The 25,051-nt window shown below is 52.2% G+C and overlaps 3 protein-coding genes and 1 long non-coding RNA gene across 6 annotated transcripts in view; 3 read left to right on the top strand and 1 right to left on the bottom strand.

The window, feature by feature from the left end:
• The first annotated feature begins 6 nt into the window (after positions 1–6).
• On the top strand, positions 7–3,579 carry PPP1CA (protein phosphatase 1 catalytic subunit alpha). Its single transcript, XM_019556646.1, has 7 exons — positions 7–74; positions 353–484; positions 1,056–1,286; positions 1,837–1,941; positions 2,179–2,402; positions 2,635–2,769; positions 3,157–3,579. Exons 1-7 carry the CDS (start codon positions 20–22, stop codon positions 3,265–3,267), a joined length of 993 nt encoding a protein of 330 aa, XP_019412191.1. The 5' UTR covers positions 7–19; the 3' UTR covers positions 3,268–3,579.
• A 1,177-nt stretch (positions 3,580–4,756) lies between these two features.
• On the bottom strand, positions 4,757–9,976 carry RAD9A (RAD9 checkpoint clamp component A). 2 transcript variants are annotated; one of them, XM_019556644.1, is made up of 12 exons: positions 9,886–9,976; positions 9,275–9,414; positions 8,985–9,055; positions 8,386–8,520; positions 7,766–7,880; positions 7,266–7,365; positions 7,030–7,139; positions 6,574–6,680; positions 6,421–6,485; positions 5,996–6,097; positions 5,265–5,499; positions 4,757–5,030 (listed from the first exon to the last, which is right to left on the bottom strand). In XM_019556644.1, the coding sequence occupies exons 1-12, from the start codon at positions 9,942–9,944 to the stop codon at positions 4,926–4,928; spliced, it is 1,344 nt and encodes a 447-aa protein (XP_019412189.1). In that variant the 5' UTR covers positions 9,945–9,976; the 3' UTR covers positions 4,757–4,925. The 2 variants fall into 2 exon arrangements, with proteins under 2 accessions (XP_019412189.1, XP_019412190.1); XM_019556645.1 differs by having other exon boundaries at positions 5,417–5,499; positions 9,886–9,975.
• Positions 9,977–20,631, top strand: LOC109324618. The gene is made up of 3 exons (XR_002104970.1): positions 9,977–10,241; positions 11,100–11,228; positions 14,057–20,631. It is a non-coding gene; the product is annotated as an uncharacterized LOC109324618 (long non-coding RNA).
• A 66-nt stretch (positions 20,632–20,697) lies between these two features.
• Positions 20,698–25,051, top strand: part of CLCF1 (cardiotrophin-like cytokine factor 1) — a 40,886-nt gene continuing 36,532 nt past the window's right edge. Inside the window, exon 1 of one of the 2 annotated variants that reach the window (XM_019556643.1) lies at positions 20,698–21,275. In XM_019556643.1, the coding sequence (XP_019412188.1) occupies positions 21,260–21,275 (16 nt within the window). In that variant the 5' untranslated portion in view covers positions 20,698–21,259. The other variant, XM_019556642.1, reaches the window with a different exon arrangement.

Here is a 25,051-nt window from a genome sequence, read left to right as displayed (position 1 = left end):
CAGGCCGGGCCGGGTAGCTATGGCGGACGGCGAGAAGCTCAACCTCGACTCCATCATCGGCCGCCTGCTGGAAGGTGCCGCGGGGCCGGGCCGGGGAACTGAGGCAGGGTGCAGTGGGCGGCCCCCTTGGGGCTCGCCTGGGCCTTCCGGGGCGGGGCGGAGGGGAACGTGCTGCAGGCGCCGGGACGGGCCTGGGGCGGGCGGCAGGGCTGCGTGTGCACGCATGCACGTGCATGTGGGTGGGCGTGGGTGGGCGCGTACGTGTGGGTGTGCGCCTGCATGTGTCCGTGCGTGCGGGGGCGGGGAGGCACTGCCCCCCGGTGACCCGCCCCCGTGGGCCGCCCCGCTGCAGTGCAGGGCTCCCGGCCGGGCAAGAACGTGCAGCTGACGGAGAACGAGATCCGTGGCCTGTGCCTCAAGTCGCGGGAGATCTTCCTGAGCCAGCCCATCCTGCTGGAGCTTGAGGCGCCGCTCAAGATCTGCGGTGAGCCCTGGGGCCCACCGCCACCCTTGTCCATGCATCTTGCCTCCCAGCCCTAGCTTTGGGACAGTGGGTTCCCCTGCGGGAGGTCGCAGCAGGTCCTGGGAGCCCCTGGCTGTTGCTGGCAGGGATCAAAGCAGTCCCACCTGCACTTTGCTTTCCGTTGCTCCCTCCAGTCCAGCCCTAAAGGTAGAGGGTTCCCCTGCGAGAGGTCCTGGGGATCTCTTGCTGAGGCTGGCTGGGTGCAGGGATCGGAGCAGCCCCCCCCCCCCACACACATCCTTGCCCCCTATTGCCACCCTTACCCCATTTGTGGGGATGGTGCGTTCCCCTGTGGGAGGTCTTGGCAGGTCCTAGGAATCCCTTGCTGATGCTGGCAGGGTAGGGGGATCAGAGTGGTCCCCCGACTCCGGCTGCGATCTGGGGGGGTGCGGGGAGGAGAACATAGGATCTCTGGGCAGGGCTGGTGGGGACAGCATCGGTTCCTTGCTGGGCTGGGGGTTTCTGGGTAGTTGGTAGGGAGGTTGGGGAAGGTCTGTGTACTGAGGGTGCCATTCCACCCTGCGCTCTCCAGGTGACATTCATGGGCAGTACTACGATCTGCTGCGGCTCTTCGAGTACGGCGGCTTCCCGCCTGAGAGCAACTACCTCTTTCTGGGTGACTATGTGGACCGGGGCAAGCAGTCATTAGAGACCATCTGCCTTCTGCTGGCCTACAAGATTAAGTACCCTGAAAACTTCTTCCTGCTGCGCGGCAACCACGAGTGCGCCAGCATAAATCGCATCTACGGTTTCTACGACGAGTGTGAGTGTGATTTCACCCCCCTCCCTGCCCCCATCTACCTGGACACATGACTGTTCCCAGTTGTGTATGAGCCTGGGCCGTGCTGTGAGTATGCAAACATCAACTGCGTCTGAGTGCTAATGACCCTGGGCCCTTACCATTGCAACCTCTGCCTGCCTTCAGGTGTGAGTGTACACCTAACTGCAAATATGCAAACATCAACCACGCCTACACCCCATACTCGCATCCCTGCAGTTGAGGGTATCAGCTGCATCTCTGTCTTGTGCAACAAATTTCTTACCCTACCACACTCCCAGTCACAAGGGTGCACTTCCCAGCTGCAAGCATGTGGGCATCTGCTCTGGGGGCAGCTGATGTGAGTGTGGTGCCTTCCAACCATGAGGGGGCTGCTTGTCCCATCTCCCATGGTGGCCCAAACCATGTGATCCTCTGACCTGGGTCTGCCTAGAAGGGAGTGTGCACCCCAGGAGAGGCAGATACTGTTGGGTGGTGGGACCAGAAGGGGCTGCTGCTGTTGTGAGGCTCCCATCCCAGATACTGTGCTTTGCAGGCAAGAGGCGCTACAACATCAAGCTCTGGAAGACATTCACTGATTGCTTCAACTGCCTGCCCATTGCTGCAATTGTGGATGAGAAGATTTTCTGCTGCCATGGAGGTGGACAGTGCCCAGGCCCCTAGACCTTGTGATCGGGAGGGGGAGAGGGAGTCCTTTCTACTATGAGGCACTGCTGGGGTTGGGTTAGGGTTGGGGTCTGGGGGGGAGAGGCTCCGCAGGGCTGTGTGGGGGAAGAGGGTTGCTGGGGGGGCGGTCATTGGGGATGCTCTCCAGCAGATCAGCTCCACCCCCTGCTGGGGTATGAGGTCTCACAGCCTTATCCCCCTTTCTTCCCAGGGCTGTCACCTGACCTGCAGTCAATGGAGCAGATCCGGCGGATCATGCGCCCCACGGACGTGCCGGACCAAGGCCTGCTGTGTGACCTGCTCTGGTCTGACCCTGACAAGGACGTGCAGGGCTGGGGCGAGAACGACCGTGGTGTCTCCTTCACCTTTGGCGCTGAGGTTGTGGCCAAATTCTTGCACAAACACGACCTGGACCTCATCTGCCGGGCGCACCAGGTACCCTGTACCCTGAGATGGAGCCATATTCGGGGAACTTGAGGGTGGGCTAGCAAGGGGCTGCAGGTCAGAAGTGAAAAGCAGAGCTGTGAAGAGAGCCTGTGGTTGGGATGGCAGAGAGCTATAGAGGAGGCGGCAGAGTCAGGGCTCCTGTGTAGGTTCCCTGCATCTGGCGGTGGAAGGGCTAAGTTGAGTTCCTGGTGCTCAGCTCTTCATTGTCCTTCTGCCTCAGGTGGTGGAGGATGGTTATGAGTTCTTTGCCAAGCGCCAGCTGGTGACACTCTTCTCGGCCCCCAACTACTGTGGCGAATTTGACAATGCAGGTGCCATGATGAGCGTGGATGAGACCCTCATGTGCTCCTTCCAGGTAAGCCTCAGGCCAGGTCTCCCCCACTGCTGGCCGCCCGCCCCCCCCCGGCAATGAGCTGAGTTCTCACCATACTGGCATAGACTCAGAGCTGGGTTGAATTTCCCTTCCTCTGACCATGCAAGCATCTGCTTGTCTCCTGCAGAAAGCCTTGAAGAGGGAGGAGTTGGGTCTTGGAGTGGGGTTGCTTCTGGCCTGTGGGCTCATGGGACAAGAGACTCCCAGGGGCTCTGAACCCAAAGTACTAACCCTGCTGCTTTTTGGGGGAGGGCACTTGTCCCCCAACCCAGGCTAGAGATGCTCTCCTCCAGCCAGTGCCTCAGTCTGTTCTCGGGGTCTAAGGTACAGCAAACTATGCCCTCTGCTTGACCCAATTCTCTTCCCCAGATCCTGAAGCCAGCTGACAAGAATAAGGGCAAATACGGGCAGTTCAGTGGCCTGAATCCTGGTGGGCGCCCGGTCACACCCCCGCGCAATTCGGCAAAGGCCAAGAAGTAGTGGCTGTGGAGCACTCTTTGCTGTGCCTGCTCCACCAGCTCTGCCCACCATGGCTATACTGCCCAGGTTCACGTTGTCTGGGGCTGCCCGGTAGAGCTGAACCAATCCCTTTTTTTTAAGAAGTAAACTATCCCTCTGGGAGTTGATACCAAAAATCCTGCTCTGTGGGGGAGGGGGCTGGGAGGGCCTCTGCTGGGAGGGGGAACAAGAATTTTTTTTTTGGATAGTCCTTTTTTGCCAACTCAGCCCCCGTCTCCCCCATTTCCATCCGATACTCAGTTTTTTGAATAAATGTTTAACATAAATTCTTAACCTATGGCCTTTGCCTGCTTTAGTTTTCAAGCCAGTGACTGGAGGAAGGAAGCATCTAGCTTTCACTTCCAGATCAAAGTTTACTCATCATTAGATGATGCCACCAGCCTTTGTTTCCCATCATCCCCGTGCTAGACGGGGGCAGCTGGGTCTTGAATGTTCTCCTGGGGTCTTCCTACCCTCACTTGTCCATGAGTTAGAGGTGTGTAAACATGTAGCTGCTGCATGCCACAGGACTAGGGACCGAAAACCAGAAGGTATGCTTTGTACCCTGTGGCTCAGCTATGGGGAGTGGGACTTGAAGAGGCCACTAATTTCTGCCCTGTACTGTGGAGGGACCTCAAGAGCCTGGAGGTACTGGCCATGTAGTAGGAAAGGGACAGCCTAGGGGCTCTCTGCTTCAGGGTGGCACCTAGACATGGACATGTAGGGCCACAAGAGCTGGCATGTGTGGGCAAGCAGGACTCCGGCCTGTGCTGCTGGCCCAGCCCAGGGCATCACACTACCTCAATTCAGAGATCTCCAAATAGAGGGGGAATGACATGAGAAAGCAAGCAGTACATAGCTGTATCAAGAGGAGACATTCTGCAGGGGGTGGTGTATGTGTGAGAATCTTGTGCTTTGGGTTGCTAGCAGGGTTGCACTAAGCTTCAGTGGTGGGGGCTCTGCAGAGCATGCACAGCCCAGCCCTTGAACTCTGCTTCAGTTGTCCACAAGTCTGGCTCTGTGCCTGGCCCTCTGTGTGCCAAGGCAACTCTCGGGAATTAACAGCCCAGCCTTGAGCCGGGCTTAGCCCAGGGGGACAGCGCCAGTTGGCTGCCTTGGGACCGCCTCCCCTGGCAGTCACAGCCGTGGCCAGGGAGCAGGGGGCCAGTCCAGGGAGAGCTGCAGAGCAGGGGCAGGAACCCTGAGCCTGAAATAACTGGCCTGGTCCCTTTGGAGGGGCAGGGATCAGGCCTGGAGTTTGTGGAAAGGAGCTGCTGTGGGGGCCAGCTGCCCTTAGCCCCCATTTAGTGGGATTTGTTTGTGGGGAGGATCTGACTGGCCTGACATTATGCTCATCCCCTTCAAAGGGACTCTGAACAAGTGCTCCTTCTACCTCCGGACCAGCATTATGGGGTGGGGATGAGAGGGGAGATTGACTGCCCCAAATCCCAGCAGCTGCTCCCCAGCCACAGTGTATCACAATTGGTTTATTTGTATTGTCTGCTCCCACACTGTCTCTACTGTAGGCCCGCAGGGCTCCAGTGCTGGGGGGGGGGGGGGGGGCGGAGTCCAGCCGCTTTTCCATCTTCAAAATGCTCCTGGGAAGAAAATAAGCTGGGAGAGAGGAGAGTAGTCCTGGCTCAACATTCGCCCTCACTGTCTTCAGCCAGCACCTCTTGGCTGGGGGTAGGGTGAGCTCTGGCCTGCGCCTGTATCAGCACTGACCCAAAGAACAGGGAGCGGAACTGGGGAAGAGATCACAATATGAATGGTGAGGCTACCCCTAGCAAATACTCCCACTCCAGGTAACAGCTGGCACAGTGCCCGCCCTACCCAGTCTCTCTCATGCATTACATCCTCCCATCCTTCCCCTAATTCTAAAAAGACAATCACATCCCCTCTCCCCACCTCAGCTTTACTGGATTTGTGCCCCTTCCAGCCCAGCATCCCTGCAAGCCAAGGGCTACACCAGCCCAGACCTTTTTTTGCGGGGGCGTCCCTGGCACAGCCCCATCTTCGTCTTCGTCCTTGTCACTATCCAGAGTGCTTCTCTCTGCCTCTAGAGCAGTGGCTGGACTGGGGCATCGCATGGGGAAGGTGGGGCTTGGAGGTGGTTCTGCCCCCTCATCACCAGTGGTGGTTTCCATGGCGATCATGTAGGACTCAAGGTCATCAGCAGCAAAGTCTTCATCAGGGACACGTTTGTGGCAGGCACTGTTGGGAAAGGTTAGGGCTATGGGATGAAGTCTGGCCCTCACTCTGCAGGAAAGAGGCTCCAACTCTGCCCAACTTTGGGGCTAGGGCACCAAAGAGTATTCCCCACCATAGTGCCAGCACACATCTCCTTCCATAGCCACTGCTGGATGGCACCTGAGTCTGCAGACAACCTGGGCAGCAACCTGAAGAAGGCAGAGCCACTTAAAATGAAGCTGTTTGCTCTGATCCTTAGTCATAGGAGGTCAGAGACAACTGCTGTGAACTGCATCATTGGTGATCATCTCAGGATTAACATCCTGCTCTTGTCAATCCCTACAGTCCCGAGCAGTCACCAAACCCTCCCCCAGTCCAGCATGCCACTCCCAACCCAACAATTAATGTGCCACAGCATGATGGGAGTAGCTGGGCCAGGGACAACCTCAGCACATGCCTGTGTATGCTGTTCAGATGCAGAGGGAGTTTCTGGGTTTGAGAACCCTGGGGCCCAGCTTACCCGTTGGCTGTCTGGGCCTGTGAGCTGGCACTGGAGTCAGCCAGGGTGGCCAAGACCAGGTGCACTTCAAGCAGGGGGTCCTCCAGGGAGAACACAGCTGGCCTGCAGAGAGAGCATGGGGTGAAAATGGGTGCAGCTGGGACCCCACAATGAGAACACAGGAGTGGAGGGAGGGGAAACTAGGCCTGGAGAGAGAGATCACGGACATGTCACTAACAGAGCTATTATCCTGTAGGGCAAGGGCCTAAGGCTCCCCAGGGGCTCAGCAAAGGGATTGGGAGGATGAGGCAGGTGTCAGAAGCCCCAGCTTGAGAGCCAGCCAGAAGCACTGCAGAGGAGCAAGCCCCACCATCACCCATGAGCTCCTAGGTGCACAGGGACATGCACAGGAGCTGGAATGCTCCACCCCAGGGGGCCAGACATACCTGCCAGGTGTGTCAAAGTGGATGCTGAGGGGCAGGTTTGAGGACTCAGCGAAGCTCAGGAGGCCCTGGGAAGAGGCAGAGAGGGGCTGAATGTGGAACCCCACCTGGGTGGGCTAGAGGCCAGGGCCAGGAAAGGGGGGCAGGCTGGCTCACCCGGAACTCCTTGAGGCAAAAGGTGATCTGTGTTTCCTGCGGCACTCGCACATCCTGGAACTCATCCTCAGAGAGGCACAGCTCAGTCACCATGGTTTTGCTGGGCTCTGGGGGCGGCAGATGGGCTCAGCAACCAGTTACCTGCCTGGCATAGGGCTGCAGGCACCACCAATGCACGCCAGGGAAGAGCCCAGAGCCAGACCCACCCAAACACAAGTAAAACCTCCTGCTCTGGAGACACCAACCCCTTGACTGAGGTACCACTGGAAGGGGCAGGGGCCTTTCCTTCTAGGGGATCCTGATTCTAGTCTGGCCCCGAGACAGGGGACCTGGCTGGCTGGGGTGAAGAATGGGGTTTGGGATCTTCCCCTTGCAAGGGAAGACACTGCCTGGCCTCCTGTCAGGCCTTGCTGTCTGCCCTAGGGACCCATCCCCACAGGGCTGTGGGAAGCTCACCTGTCTCCTCATCCACATAGTTGCGCAAGCTCACCTTCCCACTGGGGCCAACCCCCAGTGTCACTTCAGCCAGCGTTACCGGGAAGTGCACCACAGCATCCACCAAGACCCTGCCACCAGGAAGGGCAGGAGCTGTCAGCCAGAGGAAGCAGACTGGGCACAGCCACCCCCTACCTTCCCTAGTTCTGATTCCTCCCCAAACCCTTTAGTATCCCGGGCTGACGGGTGGCACTCACCGGGCAGAGGCGCAGAGAGTGCTGGTGCAGAGCTGCTTATCAAAGATGGCCTGAAGCAGCTCGCACTCTTGGAATGACAGGTTGTGAGTCTTGGTGACACCTGCCAGGGGTGCCAGGATGATGGCTCAGCTTGGAGGTGCATGACTGCAGCCTACCTCCCTGAGGCAGCCCTGCTTCTGGGGTTCCCCTGCCTGATGCACCTCCCCAGGTCCTGCCCCAACCCACATCAAGGATCAAAGCTGTAGCTCTCACTCCTGTAGGTCCCCCCCCCGCCCCGCCTCAGCACTTACTCCCACTCACCCATCAGACCTCTTCTCCCCACCCACTATGGGCTCCTACTCCCAGCCTGACCCCCTGTCCCCTCACATACACACCTGCTGTACTATGTCCTTTCAAGCTACAAGAACCCTTGCAGGGTTCACCCAGGGTTCTTCACAGCACAGTCACACACCACCCCCACCCCATCCCTGGGGCTGCCCAGGCGTGGGATCAACGCTCACCGTATTTGCAGTGCAACTGTACAACCAGCCGGCTGGCCCGGGGGTTCAGTGAGATGAGGCATTTGCTTACCGTCTTCTCCAGTGAGGGCAGCGATCGGAAAATGGCCAGGAATGTCTGGGGAGGGGCAGGCAGCATAGGCACAATGCAACTGGCAAGGAACCTCAGTCCTGGCTCCCAGCCCCCCATGTCTCTATATACCACAACCCTACATAAGAGCTGGGATAAAGCCCAGGGGGAGTTCTGTCTCTCAGCCTTGCCCCCACACTATCGTCTAACTGCCTAAACCCTACTCCCCTTCCAAACCTAGGGCAGAACCCAGGAGTCCTACAGATCCACTCCAGGAAAGTTTTCCAGAGAGCAGCAGAGGAAGAGCAGGACAGGCATGATCCCTGAGGCCCGTTGGCTAGCCCCAGTCAGCAACATGCATCCCACAGCACTGCCCTGCGCGGAAGGAATCCTGGAGTCAGGCACCAGGTTGTTGAGCCACAGGAAGGGACAGGACCACCCCAAGCCTAGACCTCACTTCTCCTAGAACCAGCACTTTCCTTTGTGCCCTTACCAAGGAGCCTCCCCCTGCTCTGGATGCCCCCACCCTCCTGGGGACCCCCAGCAGCCTGACCTTCATGAGGATCTTGCAGCGGAAGAGCTCCCCATGGGCATCTGGACCCCCTGCCTCATACAGCTGGAAGAAGAGCGGGGCGAACAGGAAGCAGGCGTAGGCCGAGCGTGATGAGTTCACAGCACGTAAGGACAACTAGGGGTTGTACGGGTGTGAGATGCAACTCAGCAGCCTCTTCCCCATAACAGGCCAGTCCCCCAAACCTTCTCCCCCCACATCACCAGAAGAGCAGCAAGGGAGAAAAGTGGCCCCGTCACAGAGCAGCACCCCCTCCACCCACACACGCAGAAGGAGTTGTGGGGGGACAAAACTGATCCCAGCCCACACCAGCCCTCTGCTGGGAGAGCTGGGGAGACCATGATGGAGCAGCCCCACCCACTGCAGACCAGCCCCTCACTCGCCTGCAGGCAGGGCTGGCAGAAGGAACCCACCCACCGTTGACTCACAACCACCCCAATGTCTCCCCTGCACAGCTCACAGAGGGGCACCCACCCCCAGGCCACAATCCAGCCACAAGGCCCCTGCGATGCCTCCCCTGACCTCCTGTCTCCTGACAGCCCCTTCCTGCTGTCCGACCAGCCTCAGCATGCCCTACTCACCCCGTTCTCTGTGGGCTCCAAATACAGCTCGTCACCGATGCGGGACAGGGCATGCACGGCCTTGCCAAGGACTGGGCAGGGAGAGGCAGGTACTGAGTGAGGCAGGGGCTATCCTGCCCCCCAGCACAGGTCTGCTCCACCCCAGCCACACCAGGCCCCCACGCCCCCCAATGCAGCCCCTAGGGGAACCCACCACCTGCCCTGCCCCACGGCCCCACCCCACTGGTGCCCCCTGGAAGACAAGTAGCCCTGGGCCCTGCCCTGGCACCCAGTGGGGCCCCCAAACTCACCTTTCACATTTCCCCCGACAACGACACACTTCATGGCTGCGCAGCCAGATGCCTCGTGCCTGCCTGTGCATGCAGTCTTTTTGCCCGCTGCTGCACAGTGCAGCCTGGGGGTGTGGGGCCTGGAGCAGGGGCCAGCTGCCCTGGAGAGGAAACAGGGGCACACCAGGCCCGGGGACCGCCATCAGCCCCAGCAACATGGAGACCACCCCCGAATGCCCCACCAACATTCCACGCCCCCCTCCAACGCGAATCCGAATGGTCGCACCCAAACCCCTCCCCACACCCTTCAAGACCCAAGTGATCTCATCTGGAACGCCCCCCCCCCCCAGTAGGGACCCCAGTTGTCTTATCTGAACAACCCTGCTAGTAGAGCTGAATGGTCTCATCCAACACGCCCCCTTCCAAGGGACCCCCGTAGTTCCGCCTTCCCCCTCCAAAAGGACCCCACTGGCCTCACTTAACACACCTCCAGCAGGCACCGCAGTGGCCTCACCCAACGCTCCGGGCAGAGGGACACTAATGGTAATGGTCCCGTCCAATCCCCCCACCAGACACCCCAGTGATCTCGCCCACCCCCGCAGCAAAGACCCAGGCAACCTCGCTCTTCCTACCCAGCCGCTACTCCCGGCTCTTCCAGCACTTCCCGGGCAAACCGCCTCCCCCTTCCCATTGGGCGACCGCGGCCTCCATCCCGCCCCTTCGCCCGTCCTATTGGCTCCGTGGTCACATGAAAGGGGAGTCTGAAGCTGCCTCGCGTCACGTGGCGATGGCGCCGGGCCGGAGCTGTGCCCAGGACCAGGCGCGGTGCGGGCCCCCCCCTCCTCTGCGAGGGGTGGAGCCTCGCTCTGACCGCATCCCTTGTCAGTGGCCGGGCGGGCCTACACCGTGTTGTAATTGGAGGAGGCCAACGCCACGGATTGGCTAGGAGCTCGGATTGACAGAGCGGCAGACCAACGGGACCTCGAATGTAGGAGGCGGGACGCGAGGGAAGGGGTCCCTTTAGAGCTGCTTCCCGCTAGTGACCGCCCCCCCTTCCCCTCGGGTAGGGCCCAGGCTGCACGGCAGTTGGCCCTGCCCCGCCCCCATGGGTGAGTGGAGTGAGGCTCCTCTTGTCTCCAGCAGCGAGCTGCCATGGCACTGCCAGCACCGCACGTTCCTCTGGCACGTGGGCAGGGGCGTGGCCCTGCAGGGCTTTTTCTGCCAGCCCAACCCCCCACCAGCCAAAGCCATCTTCCTCCAGCAGCTTCCTGGCCTGCTCCAAGTGAGTCCTGCACAGCAGTTTCTGCCCCACAAGGAGCGTGTGCCGAAGCACCCTTCCATCACCTCTGGGTGCCGCTCGTCACCATTGGGCCAAAGTGTAAATGTTTGGGTGGCTTCTCCTTCCCCTTTGTCTTCAGGCCCCACCCAAGGAGTCCCCGTGCAGCCCTGAGTGCATTGTGTGGCTATCATGGGGTTACTGTTGCATGATCAAAAGCATTTGGTCTGGAGCTAGCCTGTGGTGATGCGTGAGCCAGGCTGGGCTCAGGCTCCCTTCTTCTCCCATGGCCTTGGGGGCTGGGTTTGGCAGCCCTGATGGAAAAATTTATTTCCCCATGAGTCAGCAGATCTGCCTGTTCCCCACCAGCGGTGTTTCACGCGCTACAACGGGACGTTTTTTGCTGCTTGCTGCAGCTGGGGTGGAGTGGAGGTGATGCAGTCCCTTCCTGAAACCTGGCCTTTGGGGCAGTCTCCCATGCCATCCTGGCAACTCTGGGCCCGTGCTTCCTTGTAGTGTCAAGACCTCCGCCAGGGTCAGTGGTTCTGGACTCTGTGAATTTTTTTGCAGGGGTGGGTGATTCTGTCTTGGATGGAAGAGATGTCTTGATTTCTACCTTCAAGTTTATTCTGCTGCCCATTACCACAGTATTGGTGAGGTGCTCCTGCCAGATCAGAGATGAAGTCCCTTCTGAAAGAGGTAGGGAGACTGAGGAGGGACTTGGGGAAACTGGCAGGCCCTCATGGCACTGTCACAGCATCACCTAGTGGGGATGTCAGAGCAGATATGCCACAGTGGATCAATGGACCCTCTGTTCTGCAGGGACCCACCCCCTCCCTCCCTGCGCAACAGCGGAGAGCAAGAGAAGCTAGGATGAAGGAGCCTATACCCTGAGGAAATGCACTGGCCTAAAGGATGGGAACTAATAACGCTGAATAAATGGTCTCAGTGGAGATAGTCTGTACAGGAGAAGTAAGAAGGTGTTTGACATAATAAGCAGCCACTTCAGAATGACTTGTTCTTAAGTTAGAGCATTGGGCGGGGGGTGAGGGGCAGGTGGCAGAGGCATAGGCTATGCTTTGCTGGAACTTTGAAAATGCTGATTTTAAAGTTAGCTGAGTTAAGGCCCATCTGTCTCAGGCTTACTGATACCTACCCTCTAGCATCGATCATCTGGCTTGTTCTGTTGTTGCCTATGCATGCTGGAGCTTTCTGTAAGAGGGACCTGCCTTTGCTCTGTGTTTGTGCAAGGCATCAAACAGGACACGAATGGGATGGCAAGGAAGCCACTAGGTTAACCCTTCAAGAGCCAGAGAGGGGGCAGTACTGAGACTGGGTCATTTCTTCTTCTTCGGTAAGTCCCGTAACTCCTTCCTTGATGTGTTTTAAATTCCAGGCCTTTTTTTCCCTTTCTTTTTCTCCATCTTGGTTCATACATTGAAGGTATGTTGCATAATATGGGCGGGGAGTCCAGGAATCCACAGTCCTCTCAGCATCTCCCAAAACAGGTGCAACTTGGTGTGTTCCATCATAGAGTCTCTCCCACCCTCACACTACAAGTCTGAATTGGCAGGACATCCCTTCCAGGCAGAGAAACTCCTTGGCTTCTCTGCTCAGGCTGCTGCAAGGGGGTCAGGTAGTGACCATTAGGATCATGGACACCAAGGACTAGGCCTAGACCCACTGAAGCTGTTACTCGAGATTTCCAAGCCTACAGGGAAGAGAAGAACCAGAACTGGGTCCTTGTGTCTCTGGGATGGGCTCTGGGTTCAGCCCTCTTTCCCCACCCCCGCCTCAAGGAAGAAAGGAATCGGATTCCATGTTAAAGTGTCCGTTCCAACTCTTGAATAGCAGCCGGGCTCCTGTGGAGAGAGCATCCCCATGAGGGTGTCTGGCCTCAGGGCTCAGAGTTTTATGGGGCTGTGGATAGGACACAGCTGGCTGAAATCGTGACACACACACCTCGGTCATGTCCAAAGCCATGTGCACCCCCTCCCCTTCTCCTCTGACCTTCCAGATCCAGCACTGACTAGACACAGGGGACAGAAGGGGAGAACATGAGGCAGGGAGTGGGGGGCATGAATCTGTGAAGCCCTCATGGTGGGTCAGGGAGAGTCCATAAACTCCTCCAGAGGACACTCGCACACACAAACAGGGCAGCCTCACTGTAGTGCAGCATTCCTAGCCCTGCGCTCAAACAGGGTCAGCCCCTGTATACTGCCTAGCTCTCTATGCTAGGCACAGTCAGCCCCACCATGGTATGGCCTCTCCAGCCTCCCCACTCACGTCTTGCTGCCCTCATTCCTTATTACTACTTCTTCACCACACCCTCACATAGGCTAAGCTTCGCCACACTGTTTCCCTATCCTGTGCTCATGCACAGGGTCAGCTGCCCAATCCTGATTCCCACAAGTTCAGCCCCAACCAGTAGTGCTGTCCCTATTACTTGTTCACAAAGATTTAGCCTCCCTGATGCTGTTTACCAAACCCTGAAATCACTCCATTTCATACCCATATAGGATCAGCCCCTGGAGCACCCTCCTCCATCTCACACTTTCTCCACGCAGGCACCATACTACCCCACGCTAATGCTAAGTTGTCCCCATCAGGCCACTCTCCATTCACTCTCGCAGGATCAGCCCTCCCACTCTAGCACTACCGGTACTTGTTCCATGCATTCACACAGCCACAGCCCTTACCCACCCAGCACGTTCCTTGCCACACACAGAGGCAGAGTCAAGGCCTTGCCTCTAGTACTACACTGTCTCCTTGCACTCAGACTGGGTCAGTTCTACCCAGCGGGGTAGCTCAAGCATGTAGATCTGTTTCTTTATTTCTCTCTGTGCTCTCATTCAAGAGACAGACGCGCACAGCTGGGCTTTGGCTTCAGTTTGCTCTTCCATTTCGTATTTTACCCAGCAGGGGGTGACAAGTGCTTGTCACTGCACCAGGAAACAGGGAAGCCAAGAGTCTGCTCTGTGTGTGAAGAAATCCCCTGGCTAGTTCCCAGCAGAATCATACGGAATCCCCTTGGAAAGGAAAGGGACAGGGCTGCAGCCCAGTCCTCTGAAAACCCAGGCCTAGGCTTTCATTCAGGGAAGGATGGAAATTATGTAGGAGAAACCAAACAACAACTATGTACCAGAATGAACACACACTGAATATCTATCGGCAAAAATACCCAATTACTTGTGGGTGCATACTTCTCACTAGACAACCATAGCCACTCTCTCTTTGATTTCTCAGTTCTAATCCTCAAAGGGAATTTACAGAACACCTTTCATAGATAAGCCTACGAACTTCACAAATCTCCTGGATACAAAACATCATGGACTGAATATAGACTTTGGATTTATAGTATATTCTAATCTGCCTGCCATCTGATAACCCCAGGTAACCTGTCTGCATTTTACCAGCTGCATTCTATCACCAGTTCAACATTCCCCTGTTACCCCCAGCTACCTGTCTCATACCTGTTGTCTTCCATTCCCTCTGAACCTCACTGCCATGTATTTGCATTTTCAGAGACCTGCATTTTGCTTACTGGCTTCTGTTCTACCCAGAAGAGTGCACAAAGCACCAACAGACTCTCTATGCCTGAAGAAGGGTGTTTGGGCCTGAAAGCTTGCAAAGCACAATTTTTCCAACTATTTAGTTGGTCTAATAAAAGAGATCACATCTACCCAAAGAACCTTTGTCATTCAAGGGAGGAGGTGTTTAAGATGTTGGGAGGAGTTAAAGGGGAAAATGGAAGGGTCACTAGAGCTAAAGCTGCCTCTCTGCAGAGGTTCCAGTATTTGGGTGTGTGGTCTAGGGACAGGGGTTTTGGTGCCCCTGAGCTCTCTTAGTAGAATCAAGGCAATCATTTTACTCCCTCCCTCATTCCCTTCTCCAAGGGGACTAGGGACTCGGCTTCTACCCCTTTAGGTTGAGGATGGCCCAGAGCCCCCCTCAGAGGAATTATCCTTCTGCCTTTCAAGGAAGAGAGGAGAGGGGAATAATGGGGTGGTGGGACAGATGGACTGGAGTGCAGAGACAGCATAGACAGATAGAAGAGTTGGGAGCCCATGGGTAGAGAGGCAGGAGGGCAGAGAGGGGGCTGATGGGAAAATGAGGCTAGATGGCGGAAGGAAAGGAAAGGCAGAGTGACCAGGGATGGGAATGAGCCCAATGGAAAGGTCAGCAGTGGGAGGCTTGGCTAGTGGTGGCGCCACTGGAGGGCGAATGTGCGACTCACACTCCCTGAGCTTGGCAGAAGGTGAGGTCAGCCGCCCACAAAGCTTCCTGTGACGTAACCCAGGAGCGGGGCGCCCAGGGGGCGAGGCAGGAGGAGCTCAGTTTGCTTGCCAAGAGGATAGGAGAGTTTGGCAGGCTGCCAAGGCGTGCGTTACCCACAGAGCCAAGCTGGCCAGGTGGAGCCCTTTGCTTTGTGAGTATCTGCTCCCACGCAGAGGATGTCCCAGGATGGTGCCATGGAGACAACCAGTGTCCTAAACAATGCAGCCGCCAGGCAGAGGAGGCAGGCTAGACTACAGGGCAGGCTTCTCAGACATACTTCCCTTGAGGACTGCCCACTGTCACGGGGCTGTCTCTTCCCTCATTCTGAAAGGCTCATCTCTGTGGCTGAGCAGAGATGCTTAGCAAAGGCCCCTGGACATTCTGTCTGCATTTCATCCGTTACTGGCCTGGAAACCACAGACAGGGCCCAAGAAGGCCATGGCATGCCTGGTTTCTCTTTGTCTCATTAGCATGGCATGTAGGCTGTGAGTGACCTGTCTCCATAGCTGGCCTGCAACTCATGAGCTGTCATTCAGACCAAGTCCTTTGTGATATATAGAACATCTTTGGTACAAATACTTCACTGTGAAATAATCTAGGTCTGGGATCCTGAGTGAATAGAAATCGAGGCAGCCTGCAAAGCAGAGAATAAGGGAACATGTACAGGAAGAGTCTTGCCTGAGTACTACAAAAGGGCATAAGAGGAAGTTGATGCTAGATGAGCATACAGTCACATAAAGTGCATTTCACGGTGCTGATCTGGAGCCTCAGACTGTCTGTTTCAGGCATGAGGACGTTGGTTGGTTCAGGAAGCTCCCAGGAACAGTACCTCTGTCTTGCAGGTTCAGCTGTCCATGTCAACATGAAGCATTTGTCAGTGCAGGATTGTATCTTTATTCCTTTGCTACCATTGTTTTTCACCACATGCTAAGGTGAATCCTTTTTCAGGCTGAGTGCTGGATCCCATGTAAGAGAATAGTCCCCTAGAAATGAACCTGTTGCTGAATGGGCAGAACATGAATGCCTTGTGTAAGTAATGCCCTTTTCCACTGGCACCCTGATGGGTGAGACCAGGGGACTGGCCTCAGCCCTAACCTGATACTCCAACAGACAGGATTGAAGCAGCAGCTGCGGTCATAGGTTTTACTCCATGTGCATTGTAATAGCACCATAGCAGAGGGATTGAAATGGTTTATGCTAAAGCGGAGACTTCCTTTGTACTCTCTTCAGAGGTGGAATTGTAAGGAGCCCAGGGCAGCCAGGGCACACCAACTGCTTCATGGGTAAGAGAGGAGCCCCATCTGCCATCCACAAGGGAATGCCCGGGCCTGAACTTTCTAGTTTCCAAAGGTTCTCAGTAAAGAACATCCAGTGAGCAGTGATGCCAGGGGTCTAAGCCTGGCTTTCTTCATGCAGGCTCACAGAGGGGGGAACAGCTTCCTAAACTGGAACCCCTGCCACCAGCAGTGCCTGGCAGCTGCCCCTCTCAAACAGATCCTGAGCAGACCAAGTTCATGGAGCACCCATGTATCGCCCATGTACCAGGGAGGCCATGTCCTACATTTTGATATAATTTACTCAAGAGGCTCTGGGTTGCACCCAAAAGCCCAGGATATAGCTAGAGTCTTGGAGAAGTGACCCATGCATCAGTGCTGATCAGTTTCTGACTGTAGGGCAGCTTCTGCCCACTAGCCTCCAGCTCCAAGGCTGCTGAGAGACCTACCATGACCAATCAGACCAGCTGGCCCCCATCTAAATTCTGTCACTCATCCCAGAGCCTGCCAAGTAGAGCACCACTGCCAACAGCCATGTCGGCATCCAAGCTGGAATGTGTCCAGGCTCAGCTTTTTTGTTACCAGCCCTGAAAGGAGAGGATCCAGACAGCACCCCCAGCTGTTTGGGAAGAAGTGAAAAGTCTTCTGCCTGAGTGAGGACAGGCTGTCTTCTCTACTTATATATCTGTGAAACAGCCATACCAGAGGCTCCTAGCAATTCTGTAGATTGCTCAGGTACTGCTCCATCACACACCACATCCCCCTGAATCAAAGGTCGCAGCTTCCCCAGCCCAAAACACAGCAGTCAGCCCCACTGACCCTGGGAGGGCTGATGAGAGAGGCTTGGGCTGGCACTTCGTAGCCACAAGGCAGCCAGACTGCAGGCAGCCCCTTGACCTCTGGCCCAGCTGCTTCAGCTCAGAAAGATTAATGGTGACCTTTGGACACAGAGAATCTTCAGGATACTTGAGCACCTTTTTTCAACTGCTCTTAGCTGTTTGGAGGCTGTTTTGCCAGCCCACTGAAAGGGGAAGCCACATACTCTGCAGCACAACTAAGAAGGCAACAGGAATTCCAAGGAGACTAGGTGGAAATGTACCAGCAAGGAGGACTGGTCCCACACTGAAATGCAGAAGGGCCTGTGCAGGGCAGGTGAAGCATCCACCATACTTATTCTATGGCTGGAGAGTGTGTGAGGAGACAGGGTCTCTGGTGCAGTGAAGGTAAGAGTATAAAACAGTGGTGTCTGGCTGGGGGGAGAGTGTTGGGAAAGCTGCCTCTATGGGGCATCCCAGCTACTGCTCATGCAGTCTTCCTCTTTTCCCCCCGAGGAGTGGTAGCAGCTTGTACCAGTGAGAGCAAAGTGAGATGTTGAACAACGTCATTACATCCCAAGCCCTGCTGTTGTCTGATCCCGTATCTCATGGCGGGGACTGCGCTGATGGGGTTAGGATAGGGCTGTCTTGGTGGGGACAGACTCTGTCTGTTCCAATACCCATGTTGGCATGACATGGTCTATTATGAAGTCAAGCCAATGAGCCCTTCATTCTGTGTCCTGGGGCATGGCAGTGGGGAGCACCTTTTTAATCACTTTGTGCTTTGAATAAGAGCTGCTCCTGACTTTGAGGATTTGCTCTGTAGCCCTCTGTCTGCTCCTTTCCCCACTTCAGCTGAACCAAAAAAGTGATGCAAAGCCCCCAAGCTTTAAGTAGAGAAATAAGAAATGCCTGGATTTTGAATCCTACCTCTCCCTCCCTCATCCAGAAAGTTTATTCTAGGGCAGTGAGGATTACTTCCCCCACAGATAATCAGATATTACTAGGTGTGTAGGCATGCAACTCAGTCCTTGCAGAAAAGGACAAATTTAGAGAAATGTTACAAAGAGGCACCTAAGCTTTTTTCTTCTTCATTCATGTGTTTCTCTTTCTCTCTTCCCCACCTCCCCATTACCTGGGTCTGACACGCATCTATGCTGAAAGTTGGTGTCGTAGTGTCTGTAGTAGGGTAAGTCCCCCGGCTTCCAAAATCAGGAAAATTTTCCTTGTCTGGGCTCAGTGTGGCAATGAATCTGTAAAACTTTCCTGGTGGCATGTTACATTGCACCATTCTCACCCACCAACTCCAACCAGTTTTAAAAAAGGCGTCTTCTTGAATTGGGTATGAAACACACACAGTCTGAGACAAGCGTTCTGGGCTCACGTTTTGCCTGTTAGTGTTGCAAAGGGGAAAAAAATCCCAATTTTAACCAGTCTGTAACCCACATTTCCCTACAGTCAGATAAAAAGCAGCTACAAAAAATACAGGATGGAGAAATATGTGTATAAATGTGCATGTATTACATGCTTAAACTTGTGTTTATCTAAGAAGAAACACATAACTGCATACAAAGACATTATATAGCGTACTGTGAAGATATCAGTATTTGTGCCAATCCTAAAGAAACTTAAACATATTACTGTCTTTGTACATGGTGCAATGTAGACTCCTTTAAATCTAATGTATGTGTGTCTGTATATATATATATATATATATATATATATGAATGATATTTAAATAAGTTGCACATAAGAGCAGAGTTGCTGCTCAAGAAATAGTGGAAAGGTTGAATTATTCAACCTCTTAGGGTGAATTCTACCAAAGAAAAAATAGTTTAAGACATTTCAAACAAAAATATGGGGAGGCTGGAGTTTATGGAAACTATTATGGAAAAATTCTGAGTTTTACCTTTTGGAAGTACCAAGAATTGTTAACCTAAGACAAGTTGGTTTGTAAGTGCCTTTGTTTTAAACAAAGCATCAAGAGAATGCTTGCAAAAATGAATACATTTCCCTCCCCAAAATTCAAAGGACTATAATAGTTTTCCATTTTCTACAAAGTGTAAATACTAGTCACATTTTAACAACAGAAGAGAAAAAACATGGTTCACAAATGAAAATAATTTTAGGTTCACTGATTGTATTTCCTTCTACAGAACAAAAAACCCTTCCTGCTTTTCTTGTTTGAAAAAAATGTAAATATTTAGTAATGTGAGTAAACAGCATTTTGGGTTTTGTTTTATTTTTTGCTTTTTGCCATATCCCCAACATACCAGGTTTAATAACCTTTAATAGTTTATTTTAAATCTGAAGTTTATTTCCAAAGCTCTCATCTAACTTAGAGGGACACCCAGAGCAAAGTTTGTCCTAATCAGATGAGGTTAATTGGAAACAAACTCATTTTTTAGCTGTTGTAATATACAAAAATAAATATTCATGTTTGTAGATCCTTGAAGCAAAAAGCCTCATGCACCTCTAGTTAGTCAGAATGCTAAGTCCCAACACGAGTGAGTTTTTACACAGCTCTTGAAAATTCTTAAAAGTCCCTTACTAGAGCAGCTGAACAGAGAGGGGAACCGTCCCAGAATTTGGACATCAGAACTACTTAGTAGTGAAGTGAGTTTTGTATGTATTTTGCAAGCTGTGCAGTGGGATTTTTGCTGGAGTAAGACTTGCAGGATTGGGCCCATAGCTCTATACAGATCTTGTGCACACAGTTAATAGAAGTATAGATGAAAAACAATGCAAAAATAGAATGATGCCTATGTACGTGTCTTTTGAACCCTTTGGACTTTTTCAAAAACACTTATATCTATATTGTGCCTATGTATGATACATACATACACACATAATATGTATGTATATACATATTACTTATAAGTTTTTATGTGTTACATGTAATAATTTCCTGGAGAGAGAGGTGCTATGTCTTTTTTAGAAGTTATTCACCTGTTTCAGGGAAGATTTTTTTAAAATTTTGCATTAAGAATTACAACATTTTTACTACTAAATATTTTAAATTGGCAATGAGGAGTCAGTTTAAAAAAAAAGGATCAAGCAGATGGGAAATCTCTGCCTCCTTGTCCAACTTTTAAAGAAGTTGGAGCCTAATGCTGAGTCACAATATGCAGTTGAAAGATCTTGTGCTGAAATGGGGCTGTGATGCCTTTTGCTGATTAATGAATCACAAATCTAACCCCCACAGCAGGAACAAGGCAAAAGTAAGAAAGAATGAATGAAAAAAGAAAACTTGTGAACTTTAGGGAAAGAAGGAAGAATGGGAAATAACAAACCAACCCCCGAGAAAGGGCTTAACTTTCTTTTCACCAAAATGTTTGCACTCACCCCCTCCATCCCATTCTGGTGTCTGTCGCCTGGCGAAATGCTTAGCAGGGTTAGTCACCTGCCGATGACTAAACGCCTGCATGCTGCTTCCTTTCTCCCTTGTTTAGAGGCAACAACAACAAAAAATAAAAAACAAAAGCTCAACAATTGATTGTGTTCTGTTTCCCATGAAAGGGCAGCAGCAAAGGGAATAAAAAATAAACTAGCACTGCTTTCCCAAGTCCCGCGTCTGGCATTTGGGCTGGGGCAAGGGCAGGGGGCTGGCTTTGGGCTTGGATGTTTTTTCCCCCTTAGGGAAAAACTTTTTAAAAATCTGGAATGGGGAGGGCTGTACATGACAGCAAGAAGGGGAGAGACCGATGCAGCTTCTGTTCTTTCTTTCTTTATCTATCTATCTGTCTGTCTATCTGTCTGTCTATCTTTTTTGTAGCCATCAGTATATCTTTCTTCCTTTCTTTTCTTCTCTATCTACATATTCTTCTCTGTCTGTTTTATTTTTCCTATCTTTCTTTTCATCCATCTGTACATTTCCATCTTCCCATCTGTCAATCTCTCCTTTCTTTCTTTCCATCTCTGTCTGTATCCTTCTTCCTTCCTCCTCACCCCCCTTGCTCCCCCCATGACACTCCAGTGTTTCTAACACAGGGTGGCACCGCTCGCTTACCTCACCCCCTCTTACTAAAACTTTCTTTTGTGAAAAGAGAATAACCAATCTGCCTCTACCTCTCCTCCTCTCCCCCCTCCGTACCCCCCTCAGGGACTGGTGTTTCAGTTTGTGGTTAAAGCTTTACACGTCAGGAAAAAAAAAGAGGGTTAAAGAATATCCTCACCAAAAAAAAAAAAAAAAGCCAAACCCAAACCAAACCCTAAATGAGTGGGATTGGCAAATGGGATTATTAATCCTGGCCAAAAATAAAGGACCGCAGACTCTGTGCAGCCCCCTCGGAGAAAGGAAGCACTAAATCACAAACCTACCTTCAAGGGCTGCAAGTCCTGAGTGTAGCTTTGGCTTTACCAAATGGATTTCAGAGCAGGTAGGAGACCTCTGCACCTTTCCCAACCTCCCTTCTCTAAAGGCAAACCAGCCCTCCCCCTCGTCTTTGCCTGCTGCGTCCCATCTCCCCTCCCAGCACCCCCTTCACTCATAACTCTTTGGGAAACACTTTAATTTTCTGCAATCCTTCTCCAAATGCCACTAACAAAAGCTTTGCAATAGCCAGAGTTCTGGGGTGTGTGTGAAAGGGGTGGTATTCTCTCCTCCCCTTTAATCCACATTTTAAAAACCTCTCTCTTTCTTTTTCCTCCTTTTACTTTTAGAATAGCAAGTCGCCCTTTAGCTCAGCTGCTCCCTACCTTTGCCCAAAGCTGAAGAGCCATTGGGGGGGGGGAGGAAGAAAAATGAATGGAGCCTGCCCTTGTGTACAATTGCATCAAATACATTCTTGAAAGCAACCTGGTTCTGCTTAACACTTGAATTTAAAAAAAAAAAGCAAGCAGCTTGGAGAGAGGGTGTATGCAATCTTTTTTTTTTTATTCTTGCATTCCTGGACACCAATCAAAAGAGCAAATCAAGGGAGGTGGAAAGGGGGAGAGAGCAAGAGGGAGAGAGAGAGAGAGAGAGCATGTTTAAAACTTTGCACACACACACCAAAAAAAAATATCCGAGACAGCTTTTTCCACCTAACACCCAAGCAAACACAAACCAAAACAAATAGGGAAAGGGGAAAAAAAAGAGAGAGTGAGAAAGAGACAGGGCAGAACAGATCAGGGAGAAAGGGAGACTTCGCCATTCGCTTGGGGCTTTGGGTTTAGACTAAAAAATCTAACCAAAAAGTTTGTCTTCTATTGATCAAATTCTGCAGCCTTCCTTCCCCCACCCCAACCCCACATTCTGAGTCTACTATGCTATATGTTGCTGGGGAGATTTCAGGTAAGACCAAAGTGTCTCTACTATTTTGGCAGAGGATGGGGGGGGTGTAGGGGCGGGGGTCTTGCTGTGCGTGTCGTGTTTTTCTTTTCCGAACCGCTGCTGATTTTAATTTGATTTGATTAAAATGTCTGTCTGGCTTTGTGATTGATTTAAGACTTTCCCCCTTTTTTCCTTTCTCTCATTCCCTCTTTTCCATGCATGTTTGTGATTACTGGGGAGGAAAATGCCGCTTAGCACGGAGAATTAAAATCCAGAACTGACAGAGAGAAGAGGAAAATGAAAGTCACCGGGACCTAGACAGGGCAGAAATATTTTTTCCCATGGCTTGATTTAAGCACTTGCACCATTAAAAAAAAGAGAGAAAGTATTTAATTGTTAATAGCAAGCTTTAAAAACATTCAAACAAAAAAATAAACAGCTTGAAGTTAAGTTTTGGGAACCCAACCATATGCTTCCTTTTGGAGGGGAGGCGGTCACCCTTAGAAATTCTCCAGAACTATTCTTGGTGATGTAGGGCGCTTTTTTTTTTAATGGTAGTCCTTGGAGTTTTAAAATTTGTAATCTAGTTAGAAAACTGCCTCTTGTGTTTTGTTAGTTGTGGAAGGGAGAAAAAAATGCTTGCAGCAAAAGGACCAGCCCCAGAGTAAGGGTGTAATTTTTATAAGCGATGGGGGTTTTGCATTTTGCAGACAACACTCCAGGCTTTCTGGAAAAGAGGTTACATATAAAATAAAATAAATTTTAAAAACAACCCTTAAAAGGTCAAAATTTTGTCTTTCTGGACAGACTCTTTTGACAACACTGCTGTTTGGTTTGGTGCACAGGATGAGACAAGATTCTCCTCTTGGATGGAGTCGGTTATTTGAAAAACAAAAAGTTTGTATTCATTTTTTGTTCCAGACTCCGGAGGTGCTGGAGTGAGTCAGGAAGGGCATAGTGGTAGAGAATAACCGGAAAGAGTGAGGATAGAAAGACTTACTGGATCTATGAAGATATCTTTGTGTTTATCTCTCCATCTATCTACCTAGTGTCAGACAGGCACACACAGATATGGGGTGCAAGACAAGGCAAGATTTGCTTCTTCAGATCTCCAAGAGATAGAACTCAATACTCTTGTGTACAGTACCCTGAGAAACATCCTGTCTGCCTGCTTTGTAACTGGCGAGAGCTGTTATTTGGCCAAGACTGGAGAACTATGAAAATCTCTGGACAGATTGAGGAGGGAAAGAGGAGATAAGAAATGGAAAGAGAGCAATATGTCAAAGAAGGAGAGATGGAGAAGGGCAAGTGTTCCACAGACTCCCACCTCATCCCCATCCAGTTCCTCTTCCAGGTGGATGGGGCTGGGGAACCTGGTGCTTCTCTGTGTTTGGGGGAAGGGAAGGAGCCCCAAAACAAGATGTGCAGCTCGGCTCTTCAAAGCCCCTAGACTTTGTCACTCATCAGAAACACTTGGATCCTGACAGGAACTGATGTACCCAGCTCCTATTTAGCAGGCTCTGCAAGGGCACGGTCCCTGCGCACATCTGGGCTGCATTAGCCCCAAACCAAAAAAAAACCTCCAAAGGGAAATGCAGAGGGCTCTCCTTACGGGGCTGGGCTTGGGGAGGATTTATTCCTTGCTAAGTGGCACATTTTTTCATAAATTAAAACCCTTTCCCAATGGTACCTGCACCTACCCACACCAGCTAACTCCCTACATATATGTGCAGGCACTTTCTCTCTGTCACACGCACACACACCGCAGCAGACTATTGCTCAGATATACATCCAGCAGATTCTAGCAGACACGCACAGAAATGCAAACATGTAAAGAGGCAGACTCTTCGCCAGATACACACACAGTCAGACACTCTTAGACACACACCCTTATATACCTACACAGAAGCAGACTGATAGACGGAGCTGCACACAAACTCGCACGCATAGGCAAACCCCCTCTCCTTTCCGGATCCATGTATGCCAACATAAACACCCAGACAACCAGATGGAAATACACTAATTCCAATCCACATGCAAGGAGGGACCTGCACCAACACAAACAGCACATACAGCCAGGCTGCATCTGGAGAGCTATTCAGCAGTGGTACAAGTGCCAGCATCAAATGAGTCCTGGAACTTTAGCACCATGTCACCAAGGCTTGCTTGTGACACCGTGTTTGTGTGTGTACACATGTGTCAGTGCCCTGTTTGGCATAGGGTTTCCAGGACACTGTATTGAAGAAACTATGAAACTAAGTCAGAGCCCTAACTGTATTAGCTCTTGTTCTAGTGCCATGCACAGGAGTTGAGGATAGGGCACTAAATTTGCTCCTGTTGATTCAGCCAAAGGGAAATCTGCCCAGACACATGCCAGACCCAAGGCTGACCCCACTGGAATCAACAGCAAGCCTCGCCTGGAAATTGGCTCTGACAGGTGCAGATTCTCTCTGTCTTCTTGGAACAGGGCAAACCCTATGAGCCATCTGGGAGACAAGGGGAATTTTAGAAGGTCTAGCCAGGAGAGATGCTGGAGAAGTAGCTTAGGGAGCCCAGGGACCGACCACTCCCAAAATAGTCCTGTATCATGACAATGAGTGGACAAGCTAATCCAAGATAGTACATCCGAGGTCTCTGAACAACACAGTTGTCTGAGCACATATTGAGACACTCTAGTGTGCTCCTGCACATGCTTTTCTGAGCAAGCACCCATGATGTGTTCAAATTTGTGCTCGCAGACACAAATACACTTGTGCCAACATTCCCATGCTCATGCACACATGAATGCAGATGCTGGCTGGCTCGTCCATTAGTTTCATAGTTGGTAGGGTCAGAAGGGACCTGAGCAGATCATCAAGTCCAACCCCCTGCCATGGCAGGAAAGAGTACTGGGGTCAAACG

Source organism: Crocodylus porosus, unplaced genomic scaffold (assembly GCF_001723895.1).
Source record: "Crocodylus porosus isolate Cpor-Errol unplaced genomic scaffold, CroPor_comp1, whole genome shotgun sequence".
Taxonomy (NCBI): Eukaryota; Metazoa; Chordata; order Crocodylia; family Crocodylidae; genus Crocodylus; species Crocodylus porosus.
This window is presented reverse-complemented; position numbering and strand designations above follow the sequence as displayed.